The sequence below is a fragment of the Colias eurytheme genome, chromosome 14 (genome assembly GCF_061535395.1).
Source record: "Colias eurytheme isolate Ceu_HAF_F1 chromosome 14, ilColEury1 Martin Lab GWU primary, whole genome shotgun sequence".
Taxonomy (NCBI): Eukaryota; Metazoa; Arthropoda; class Insecta; order Lepidoptera; family Pieridae; genus Colias; species Colias eurytheme.
The window spans coordinates 576406-589932 of NC_142993.1; the positions used below are offsets into that span (position 1 = coordinate 576406).

The 13527-nt window shown below is 33.0% G+C and overlaps 2 protein-coding genes across 2 annotated transcripts; both read left to right on the forward strand.

The window, feature by feature from the left end:
- The first annotated feature begins 273 nt into the window (after nt 1–273).
- RpS27A (ribosomal protein S27A) lies at nt 274–5339 on the forward strand. The gene is made up of 4 exons (XM_090109210.1): nt 274–380; nt 1864–1996; nt 2560–2755; nt 5102–5339. Exons 2-4 carry the CDS (start codon nt 1872–1874, stop codon nt 5246–5248), a joined length of 468 nt encoding a protein of 155 aa, XP_089965336.1. The 5' UTR covers nt 274–380; nt 1864–1871; the 3' UTR covers nt 5249–5339.
- Ip259 (NSA2 ribosome biogenesis factor-like IP259) lies at nt 307–1582 on the forward strand. Its single transcript, XM_090109209.1, has 2 exons — nt 307–380; nt 735–1582. The coding sequence occupies exon 2, from the start codon at nt 755–757 to the stop codon at nt 1532–1534; it is 780 nt and encodes a 259-aa protein (XP_089965335.1). The 5' UTR covers nt 307–380; nt 735–754; the 3' UTR covers nt 1535–1582.
- Nucleotides 5340–13527: the final 8188 nt, after the last annotated feature.

The following is a 13527-nucleotide window of genomic DNA, read 5'->3' on the forward strand; positions in this document are numbered from 1 at the left end:
AATTAAAAAATAGGGAAGAATAAATATTTAAAAACACGATCAGTTATCATGTAACATTTTTTAAATCTTCAAATTTCAATTAATATAATTTTAAGCGTCCATGTGTAATAATAATTTGTAATAATCTAAAATTGGGTCTTTTAACTTTTAGAGCGAAAGAATTAGAAAAATTGATTGGGATGTGTTTAAAATATTCACAAAATATTGAAACAAAGAAACAAAAATCAAATCATTTATCGATAAACATAAAATTATGATATACCATAAATACACTTCACATAAATATAATCTGTTAACATTCATAGTCTGTACGTTGTTACTCTATAGTCTGTAGTTGTTCAAAAAATTTCCTTTTCCTTGTGGCATGGTGTCGGCATAAGGTGAGTTTGTATGTTTTTATCAGTTATTGCATTTTATTGTGAAAAATTATTACCAAATATTGTGTCGTGAGTTTTTGTTATTGTAGGGAAATAAATTAAATAATTTAGATCGTTATTCAGGACTTAAATAAGTTTTCGAAAACAGTGGCACGTGTCGTAGCATTTTTGAGGATTATTTTCGAATTTCGCTTAATATCATCACGAATATATCATTTTAATAAGAAAACTAATTCGGATTCCGTATTTATTGTTAATTTTATGAGCAATAAAGTGAAATACTTAGTGAAGAGGTTATAACACGTTGACCCATAATTTCACCATAACTATTGATAAGGTGACAATTTGTTGTTGTAGTTGCCGATAAAGCAACCACAATGCCGCAGAACGAATACATTGAACGCCATCAAAAGTTATATGGTAGAAGACTTGATTATGAAGAGCGTAAGCGAAAAAAGGAGGCCCGTGAACCTCACAAGAGGGCCGAGAAGGCGCGCAAACTACGCGGTATCAAGGCTAAGATTTATAACAAAGAGCGGCGCAATGAAAAGATTCAGATGAAAAAGAAGATCAAAGCGCACGAAGAGAAAAATGTGCGACAAAATACAGAGAAAGTTGGCGAAGGAGCGCTTCCCGTATATCTCCTTGACAGAGATGTCCAAAATCGTGCTAAGGTTCTGTCTAACATGATCAAACAGAAAAGAAAGGAAAAAGCCGGTAAATGGGATGTACCAATACCAAAAGTAAGAGCACAAGCTGATGCAGAAGTATTTAAAGTCCTCAAGTCTGGTAAATCAAAGAGGAAAGCGTGGAAACGCATGGTCACTAAAGTCACATTTGTCGGAGAGAATTTCACAAGAAAACCGCCAAAGTTCGAGAGGTTCATTCGACCAATGGCACTCAGGTTCAAAAAGGCACATGTAACACATCCAGAATTGAAAGCAACATTCTGTTTGCCGATTATTGGAGTTAAGAAGAATCCAAGTTCACAGATGTACACAAGTCTTGGGGTAATAACAAAGGGTACAGTTATTGAAGTGAACATTTCCGAGCTTGGTCTTGTGACTCAGGCTGGCAAAGTTGTCTGGGGAAAGTACGCTCAAGTTACCAACAACCCGGAGAATGATGGTGTCATCAATGCTATTCTATTGGTTTAAAATCTATTGTATGAATTGTTTTTCTCTGATAATAAAAATTGAACAGAGCATCATGTTTTATTTTATCCTTAATTTTAACCCACCTTATTAGCTTAGTTCTAAAAGTTAGTCAACTTATTTGCATAGAAAGCCTTACGCAACAAGTAAACAATCCATATAATACAGACACTATTTGAATTTACATAAAATTAAATATGAAATTACACATTTGATCAATATTCACAATGGGGTAAATCTTGTTTTTACTTATCCAAAAGGTAAAGCATATTTTACTCTTTTGTTTTACAATCATATTTTAGTATCTACAACATTGCTAATTTTTTTAACAGGAGCCAAGATGCAGATCTTCGTAAAGACCCTAACGGGGAAAACCATCACCCTTGAGGTGGAACCCTCTGACACTATCGAAAATGTCAAAGCCAAGATCCAAGATAAGGAGGGAATCCCTCCTGATCAACAGAGGTATTAACATTTTAATTATACTTAATGAAAATTAGAATTTAATGTAAAGTTTTTTTTTGTAATACACCTAAAAATCATGTAAAGTACTATAATTAATTAAAATATAACATAGGTACTATTTTATTGAAAACTGATAATTTCCTAAGATAAAAACTCGTGTAAAACAAAAATGGAATTCATTTTTTAAGCCATTAAATTTTCTGATACCATTTATTTTCAACAACTATTCATGAATATACTTTTTAATAATAAAATCCATACTAATATTATAAACGCAAAAGTCTGTCTGTCTCTCTGTTACTCAATCACGCCTTAACTAGGTACTTAACAAATTTGCATGAAATTTGGTACTTATAGAGATATTTTGATACCCGAGAAAGGACATAGGCTACTTTTTATCCCGGGAAATAGGATAGGTTTTATCCCGGAAATCCCACGGGAACGGGAACTATGTGGGTTTTTCTTTGACTGCGCGGGCGAAGCTGCGGGCGGAAACCTAGTATGTTATAAAAGTAGTTCTATATTTTTGATTGATCAAATACTAATATAAAATTGTCCACTAGATTGATCTTTGCCGGCAAGCAGTTAGAAGATGGCCGCACACTCTCAGACTACAACATCCAGAAAGAGTCCACACTCCACCTGGTGTTGAGGCTGCGTGGTGGTGCAAAGAAACGCAAGAAGAAGAATTACTCCACACCTAAGAAGATTAAGCACAAGAAGAAGAAGGTCAAGCTAGCTGTACTTAGGTTCTACAAGGTGGGTTGATAAAGTTTTTTTTATCATGAAAACTTCTTTAGCGGCGTGGGGTATAAAATCTTAAACTCGCGTCTGGACAGTGGACACGTGACCTGATCGAAAAAGCATAAGACCGATGGATATCAAACATGCTCAACGTTAATAATCAAGTTTTCACTTCTGCCGGCACTCCTGGAGTGCAAACCGTCTTTTTAGGGTTCCGTAGCCAAAATGGCAAAAACGGAACCCTTATAGTTTCGTCATGTCCGTCTGTCCGTCTGTCCGTCTGTCACAGCCGATTTACTCGGAAACTATAAGTACTACAGTGATGAAATTTGATGGGAATATGTGTTGTATGAACCGCTACAAAAATATGACACTAAATAGTAAAAAAAAGAATTGGGGGTGGGGCCCCCCATACATGTAACTGAGGGATGAAATTTTTTTTTTCGATGTACATACCCGTGTGGGGTATCAATGGAAAGGTCTTTTAAAATGATATAAAGTTTTCTAAAAAACATTTTTCTTAAAGTGAACGGTTTTTGAGATATCAGCTCTCAAAGTCGTAAAAAGTATGTCCCCCCCCTCTATTTTTATAACTACGGGGTATAAAATTCTAAAAAAAATAGAGGTGATGCATGCTAATTAACTCTTTCAACGATTTTTGGTTTGATCAAAGTATCTCTTATAGTTTTTGAGATAGGTTGATTTAACTGTAATTTATTATATTTGCTGCTACGGAACCCTTTGTGCGCGAGCCCGACTCGCACTTGGCCGGTTTTATTTTTTACGTTTTTAGTTAATTATCAATGTCATGTCATTATTATTTTAGTGTAAAAAACTTGTGAACAAGTCCTTTCTCTGAATTAAATGTTTAGGAACATTCTACTTTTTTTTACACATTATAAAGAAAATGACATAAATTTAAACATCCAACTTTCATAAAAATAGAGAAAAGGTTATAGGTATGTTCTGATGCAAATTAATTAATATTATCGGCAAAATTATGTTCCTATTTCAGTTTATTTCAGAATATTTTATAGTTAGGTTAATATAAAATTTAGTAATTTGTGTAGTATAAAATTTGAATATGAAATTAGTGATTCATAGAAAAAAAAACATGTGCAAACATATTGCACATCATTGATTAGTCATTTAATTCAGTTCTTAGAATTTCCAAATACCTCAACATGTTGTGACCTGAGATTGGAATGTCAGTTCAGGAAACATAAATATTTAACAGCCCTTAAACTTGTTTGAACTTGTCCTTTTAGTCTCATTATAATATGGAGGACAAACTTGTTCAGTTTTGCTTGACAGGAGAAAAGGGTGAATCACATGTGTTTTGTTGTTTGCTTTGTAAGATGGTCCTTTGAAACATGATTAATTGAAAACATGTTTTTTTAGTACTGCTAAACTTCACATATTATTTTTTGAATAGATGGTGATGGTTTAAAAATCACAATAAATAAAACACTGTTATACAGTACTTACATTTTATTGAAAAAGAAACATTTATTTTCAACATACAAAAATTAACAACATTAAAAATAAAAAAAGTGATGGAAGAGTACTGAATTTTAAAAGCATTGTTCTTTTTGAAATAAGTATAAACGCATTAGGCCATTTTCCCATTACGATACGCACCGGCGATTCAAGTATCCTGCAAGTCTCGGAGACTAGTCGCCGCGGAATATCATACATTGTACCGGTAGCGTAGTGTGCGAGCCTACATACAAATGTATTAGTCAGTTCTTTAAAGAAACGAATCTTCAATGGCGGCGCTTATCATTCCCTCTCGCTCACACACGGCCGTACGGTATGCAAAAAAAAATGGAAAAATAAAATCACTAAAATGTATTTGATTTTCCCTATAATAGTTTTTATCATAAATTTACAATGACAATTATGCATTTGTGAAAGTAAATAATGTTTTCTTGGAATTTGACAAAATATGTTCTTTGGGAAAAGTTGTTCAGTTTTATGGGCTTATTACAAGTATTATGGGGATTTTATTACATTCTGTATACCTAAATATGATAATTCATATAAATACACAAATACAATAACAAAAAAGTTTGTCAACAAACAATTTGAAATAATTAATAAAATAATTATCAATTTACGTTATTTTTATTTTCTTTTTTGCTGATCCTACCATCTGTCAAAGTCAGCTTTGGCCGCCATTGAAGATTCGTTTCTTTATTGAACTAGCTAATATGTGAGATACTCCGCGGCGACTAGTCTCCGAGACTTGCAGGATACTTGAATCGCCTGTGCGTATCGCAATGGGAGGAATGGTCTTAGAGTATCACAATTATCCTACTAAAATAAACAAAAACTACATTTATTCAAAAACATTTTCAGGTTGACGAGAACGGTAAGATCCACCGCTTGCGTCGTGAGTGCACGGGCGAGCAGTGCGGTGCCGGCGTGTTCATGGCCGTCATGGAGGACAGGCACTACTGCGGCAAGTGCCATAGCACCATGGTCTTCAAGGACGATGACAAATGAATACCCGCTACTTAGTGTAAGATGAAGATGTGTGGTGCTCCGACCGCTGTGTATGATGGATTTGAATAAATCTTGACACAGTGTCAGAGTGTTTGTGTGTTTTATTTACTCCGATGTGTGTGTGGAAGGTTTTGAATGTGTTGTGGATGTATTAGTTGTGTATTTTGCTATTGTCAGCTTAATTCGTAGTAGTTTTTCAGTTTGGGGTCGCGAAAACGAACCACGGACCACAGCCACTGTTGGCCAGCGACAGCCACTTGACACATGTTTTCCTATACTTTGTCGCGGACACTTCATTAGCGAGTGGTCGCCATCGACTACATGTGTGTGGTGTGTCTATACATAATATATGAAAATAACAAAAATCAAGTGGCTATAGCTGGCCTCCAGTGGTTATGGTCTGTGGCCCGTTGTCGCTGACCTTTAGTAAAGCAGTTTTTATTAAATATCAAGTAGTAATGTTTTATTTTGATAAAATTTAATTTCATATAATTTTCAATTGAATTTAATATTATTGTTTTCCATATTTCGAATATCCTATCCTATAATTATTTGATAAAGTAGTTGAAAATTTTCCATTTAAAATCAAGACCAGTTAGTTGCCTGTAATCATTGTTACCTCTCCCAGTGTGAATGGTGAAAAATAGGTGACAGGTAGTGTGTGTTGATTTTGTGATGAAATTAAGGGCTAAAAAAGCTATATTATGTTTTGCATTCCTCTTTCCTATAGTATCTCCTTTTCATGATTATTATATCCTTTAGTAGGGCTCCAAGTTATTGCTTGTTGTAATGGTAACGAATAACGATAAACAAGTAACTTGACGTAGTAGACATTTAAATTTTAGTATTTTCTGTGATTATTGTTGCATTTAAAAATTTAGTATTAAAGCAAGTTAAAATGATAGGTTACACTAAAAAGTATAATATTACAATCCATACTATCTATAAAACACGTGATATTCAATAAACAAGTAATACACACAACTACATAAGATTTTTTTTTATAAATATGAGACAAAACAGACACTACAAAAATATCAAACTATTTGACAACATGATTGAGAAATTAACTTAGAATAAGCTGTTTTTGTTTTCAAGCACGGTAAGTATTCACCCTTTTCAAGAGCGAAGATAGCAGATACGAAGATCAACACATTTATTTTTGTTGAATTTATATTTTTGGTCTTATGGCATTCAAATGCTTTATAAATATAAATTTATAAAGAATAGAAAAAATTCGATCACGAGGCGGGACTCGAACCCGCATCCTTCGCGCCATTCCGGGGCGGATGCCTGACCAACTCAGCCACTCGTGACCCGCCATCATCTCAATAGATGGCGCGCGGTGTGTCCCTTCAGACACATAAAACTGAAAGAATAGAATAAATTCGTTTGCTCTGGCGGGTCACGAGTGGCTGACTTGGTCAGGCATCCGCCCCGGAATGGCGCGAAGGATGCGGGTTCGAGTCCCGCCTCGTGATCGAATTTTTTCTATTCTTTATAAATTTATACATTTATTTTTTACTTTTCGTAAATAAATGAAATTCTCGAAAATTTTATGCGTTTTATTTGTAACACCATTCGACTCCTATTTATTTTATATTTTTATGTCAGAGCAAGTACTACTAAACTAACTAAATAGTACAGACACAGAATAATCTTTTAGTGGCTAGCTGTATAGCAGACGAATAGAATAATGCCAAGGAATAGAAACTGCTATCGCTAATTTATTGACATTATTAGCTCATGAAATATTTTTGAAAATTTTTGGCACACCTACTGTCCGCCATTTTGTTTAATTTTCAATTTTGCGTCGCAATATAAAACTTGTAGAATTCGATTTATTAAATAAAGGGAATTGCATTATGAGCTATTACGCACTGTCGACCAGTCGCCGGCGACTGGACTTACTCCTGGACGACAGTGCGCAAGCCCCTATTTAAACTATAGTAAGTCACAGTCGCCGGCGACTTGTCGACAGTGCGTAATAGCTCTAAAACTACATATTTATTTTCCAATCATTTAGTTTAATACTTGAGTTATTACAAATACTAATTATATGTAGGTTACCATATTTTGATATGACATAGCGACAATTTGTATCATAAGAATATTCTAATAAAGGCACTCACACTCTCGGCAATACTCGATAAAATATTTTTACAACTTTCCGCACTTAACAACACGGCACGCGCTTACGACGTCACCAGTCCGACATCTATTCATGTCAATGGCGCAGAAGGGATTGCATATCGATACTGTGCTAGGGATGCGCATGATTGGCGAAAAGGAAAATATTCAAATCAACAATATCCACAATATAGACAATATGGTATTATACCAAAGAATGTAGTATTTACCTTTTTTCTCAGTGACTAAGCTTATATATTTTTTTTGTAGTTATTACAAAAATTAAGCGAATTAGAGTAATTTCGCTGAAATTTTAATGAAGTTACTTGAATATTACACTACATCACTAGTAGGCACGTATACATGTCATTGGCGCGAGAGAACATGCTTTTTTAGCCATTAATTAAGTTATTTTTTGTCATCAAATATTTGAATAACTACTTGGCAATTTTGTTTACTGTGTATAATTATGTAATAACTGGGGATTCAGTTCATAAACTGTATAAATAAAACAAGTAAAAGTAAAGGTTTAATATGTTTATTTTGTATTTATCTATGATCTGTTTCTTGGCATGTATAGGTGTCGTTGGCGCACAGGGCACGATTGCGCATGACATCTATAGATGTCATTGGCGTTCAAAAGGTTAATAATTGCTGACATACAGACGAGCAAAACAATTTTACTAAATAATTCCATTTTTGTATTATATATTTTAATCGTTGAAATATCTCTCAGAATGTATCAAATTAGCATGAATGTTTGTAGTATTAGTAATTTAGAGTAAAAAAAACTATTACCTATTTAACATTTTTTGCTCGTCTGTATTTCAGCAATCGAACTAATATATGTACAAGTTTTATAGTGCGACGCAAAATCGAAAAAAAAATCAAAATGGCGGACAGTAGGTGTGCCAGGCTCCATACAAAAATTTTCAAACCCCTTTGATGCTAAATACCTACATTTTTTTTCTAGGAGCCACCGTTTCTGAGAAAAACCTATTTTTTCAGCAATTGATCTCAAAAAATTATTTCCAATCACCAGAACCACAGATAATTTTTATATTTTATTTTTAATTATGTTTTACACAATTTAAATTTCGACTGGATGAAATTTTTTTTTGGTTGTCGTCGCATTATACCAATAATAATATGTAATTTATTAGTCGTACCATGTCGTACGTCGTACGCGTAGTAGGTACGCGACGGTACGAACATGAAACGGCTTGAACCTAGTCCGAAAGAGTCCGAGAGCTGCCAACCAAAAATCATTTTATTAGAATAGCGCAAGCTAACTACCAGTTATGCTCTCTATGTACATATTTCCCTGAATATACCAAATTGTTTTAGCTAGCCGTGATAAAGTGTCCAAGCTTAACTGAAACCTACACATTTTCATTTAAAGTGGATAAGTAGGTATTAAAAGGTAATACAACGATAAAATTATAAGAATGTCATAAATTATATTGAAAAAACTTATAGGCGAAACATGTAAAATACAAAACATGAAAAATTATCATCATATCAAATGATATCTTACGAAGTTCCTCCAACGGAAAAGTTCTAAAAAAATTCGAAACTCCCGCTGGGGACCTGCAATAATTATTAACAAAATAGTAACTGCTCTCTACAATCTACATGCCGATGTGGCTCTACGCAGCGAAGCGAGCAATGCAGGCAGAAGAGGGGCGTGCACTGTTGCCACATTTTACACACACAGTACACACACACATATTTACCTACTTAATTCTACACAAAATAATATTATGACGAGGAAAGATTATTTGTAATGAATGAACTCCAATAGCGATGGATCGGTTTATAACTTGATTACTGAGTTTACTGACTGACCGGTTAGCTTGCACTTGGTTGGTAGTGGCCCTGCCTTCCAAGCCAGATGTCGTGGGTTCGATTCCCACGCGGGAAAAACATTTGTGTGATGAAAATAGATGTTTGCTCTGTGTCTGGGTGTTAATTATCTAAACAAGTATTTATTTAAATTTATATTTATATGTATGTTTATCAGCCATCTGGTTTCCAACACAAGCGGAAGCTTAGTATGGGAACATAATATCGTGCAGTGTGTGAAAATTGTCCTGAACTAAGTATTTATTATAAAATTCTGTAAGCTATCATCATATATCATATTCTATATCATCGAGTTATTTCGCTATACAAAAGTACCTACGGGTATAGCTAATAAAAGCGTATCTATTTTAAATGAAAAACTCCTTTACGCGGGTGGAAACCGCGTGAGGGCCTGGAGGCAGCTAGTAATTTTCAATACTACATCACATGATACCAATGTAGGAACAAATTATAAAAAATAACCGATACATGCATTCTGCCGGCTGCCTTGATTCTGCCTCTCCAAAATAAAGTATGGTGGCGCTGGCGGGTCTATCGGTGAGACGCCCCATGGGCACAGCCAACTACGGTAACGGCGAACATTGTCTACTAATAGGATTAACGTCCGGCGTACATTTAGTAGGCTAGATTCACCTGGGTCAATCTGAACAAGCATCTGGTTATATTAAAAATAATCTGGCTAAATTTTAATTAGAAATTTTAATTGAAAGCTATTTATGTTTTAGAATCCATATAGTAGAAGACTACATTTACTTTTGTATATTCGCTTTGCTTTTGTGTATTTACCTACTTCTGTTTAATTTTCTGGGGAGTTTGCGTTATATACCTACTTAGTTTAGATGTCTGTTTATTCCACTGGGACGGGCCTAATGGGTAGTCCATAACTTTATGCATACTGTAGTTATAAACTAATAAATATAGATTTGATTTGATTATTCCTGATACCTATTTGATTTAAGATGTATATCGGTGTAATTGCTGTGATTCATGATAAAACATAATACCTATAATGGAGTGTAGAGAGAAAGGAAGGGGTTGACGGGTAAAATAAAATAAAACACAGGACATTCAATAAAATATTTATTCAATACTGAGAATATAATAATTGTCTATCTTATTGCTTAAATTACTTGGATGAATTTTGTGCAATCTCAATATGCATCAGATTTGGCAAGATCCATACCGACCGACATTAACTAATAGGAATTGTCTATGGACTCTAAAGCGTTGGGTTTCACCTTTTGGTAATTTCTATTTCTGATTCTAATTTAATTAACAACTACTTGATGGATATTTTTAGAATTATTTGCGAAGATATATTACTATTTTGTAGATATATTTTCATGATATTTATAATTAGGTTATATTGCACATTGATATTATCAGATCCACAGTGGAATGTTGCTACATCGGATACCATCTACACAATTATATTATTCTTTGTACAGGATATAAATGGCCCTATTTCATTTCATTTAACAACATTACCCTTAGATCCCACATTAAATTCTAATTTAACCTATTAGACAGATGCAATAAAAAATGCCGTCGAACACTCTAAATACCTAATTAAGCATTGTAAGGGTCCCAACAACTACATAAAAGTGGAAAAATAAAGACATTTTCTTTAAATTGCAAATGCAGTTAAAAATATATTTATAGATAATAAAATAGACTTTATGATTGCAATACGGTGCAATGTTTTTGGTAAAATAACTAACACTCCAAAAACAAGGAAAAGGTATGCCGCCTAGTAATACAAACCCACAACCAATCCATTATTTTAGTACAATTCCACAGACAAAATAGAAGCAGAGACAATGAAACACAAGCTCACACAAATTTAAAAATTAACAGCACCAAAATTCGTCAGAGGAGATCTAATACAACAAACGATTTTAGAAATATTTTTTTTCATCTCTTTTTATATTAATATTCCACTACACGATTATAACAAGAAAATACAATTATAATTTACACATTTAATCATAATTTAATCTATTAGGAAAACATATATTAAGGGTACGGAGGTCAACTACGATTTTACATAAATGTTGCCAGCATTTAAACATTTATTATTTATACACATTTTACACAAAAAATTACTCAAAATATAAAAAGCTTAACTTAAAACTAAAAATTAACTTAATCACATCAAACCACGATTCAATTTTAAATTGACACATAATTACAACAGAAATAAATAATTTGGAAAATCCAAAAGTGCACGCCTCATAATTTTTTTTAAATAAATATTTATTAATTATTATTTTTGTTTATTTAATAACAATTAAACCACATCGAATCAGACCCTGAAAAATGAAAGGGTTCTATTCCTGAGCATACTCAAGCGTAAGAGAAAAAAAAAGACTCGATTAGTGAAGTATTTCGGTCGCTATCGTGTTAACAAGAAAAAGGATCCGCACATACAGACACACGGACGTCCAAGACAGAACTTTTTTAAACTGTTTTTTAACTAGTTTAAATAACAAAAATGACATCAAAAATATCATGAACGTTAAAAATAGTGTTTTTTCTTAATATGTGTGTGTATGTATTATCTTACAAGTGCAATGTATGATACATAAAGACATTTTAAGTTTGAAAAATCAGATGTTTTGCGCGAAGTGACAGTAGTACCCACCTCAACGCTTCGCTTATGAGGCGTGCAATATTTATACACAAAGTATAAAAAGACACAAGAAAGATTAGTACTAATTTGATTTGGCATTAACGTACATACAGTTCAAAATTATTGTTTTTTATTTGAAATTTAGTAAATCCGATTAAAGATAATATTCACAAAAGAAAAATCGAAATTTTTTGATGAACTTTAAGTAATTTTAAATTAAACACAGTTGCAAAAAAGATAATTAAAAAAATTAGAAAGTCCCCATAGAACATATTTTTCTTTTTGGCCACATTACTTTCCTATATTTATGTACTTTTCTATAGACATAATATAAGTATTAACATAGGTACATTTTTATTTAGGACGTTCAAGAAGTTTTAAGTGCCGAAGTGCGACTCAACATGAAATGCCAAGTCTAGAATATTATTTTCTACAAAAATATTAATGTGATGCATGTTTTGTAAATTTACATTATCTAATTCACTTTTATTTAATTAACATTATAGAAAGAACATTTTTCAATATTTTAAAATTTTAAAGTCAATTTGAAATCTAATATACACATACAGACCTGTTTTATGAAACCTTTTAAAGTATATATTTTATTCCACGAACATTATCTACTAAATTTCTCAAATTAATCATATTATGTTTATATTATTTTTACGGAATATGTATTCCTAAACCAATTTTTTGAATAAACTTTGTAAAATCGAATTAAATCAAAAATAAAATTTAAAACATGGAAATATAAGTATTTCTGGCCTTATTAAGTTTTAATTTCTTCACACGACTGACGACACTCGAAAATATCACCCAAACCACACTTTTTTATCCAACTAAAGAATTTTGTATTTTAAGAATTGGCGTCAAATTCCAACAAGATTTTTATTTTTGGTACAATAATAATATGAATACTTCCTTAAAACCTACTTATTTGGCGTAATCTATTTGCGTTGAAATAAATCAAATACTATAAAAATTATAAAAGAGGTCTCAATATTTAAAATTAAATATATTGCCATAATTATCTAAGACGACGAAAAAAAAAAGAATTATAATATTATTTTTCAACATTTGTAACTTCCAAACTAAAGCAACGTACGTTATTTTGTTAGAACTATTCTATTATTTACAATTTCTTTCTCTCGAAATGAAATACTAACGTTAATTTGCAGTTTCTTGCCAGTTACAACTATGAAACATGCATAAAATTTTTATTAAGCTATTGCATAGCTTCTATCGCGGGCCTTGAGCGCGGCGACCGAATGTAAAAATTCCGTAACGAAAAAACCTAACACCCCCCACTCCAACCGGCACAGCAATGCGATGCTATGCAATAGCGCAACCGCGGCAGTCCTCGAGTGACACACGTAATTTTTGACGTGACAACGTCTTATAATTCGATAGAGCCGGCTGCACGCACGAAAAAACATGACTCATGCGGCGTTACCTCGCTCTGAGGCGTTCCATGTAAGGCTTGAAGTGCAAGCGCGAGCGCGGAACGATCGACAAAGAGGCACAATCGGACGTTGTCACGTTCAACTATCGTCAGTAAACCGACTTTACAGACAACCAATTTTTTTTGGTAGATAACGTATTTAATCTAAAACGATTACAATTTCCAACATCAAGTGCCAATTATTACGTA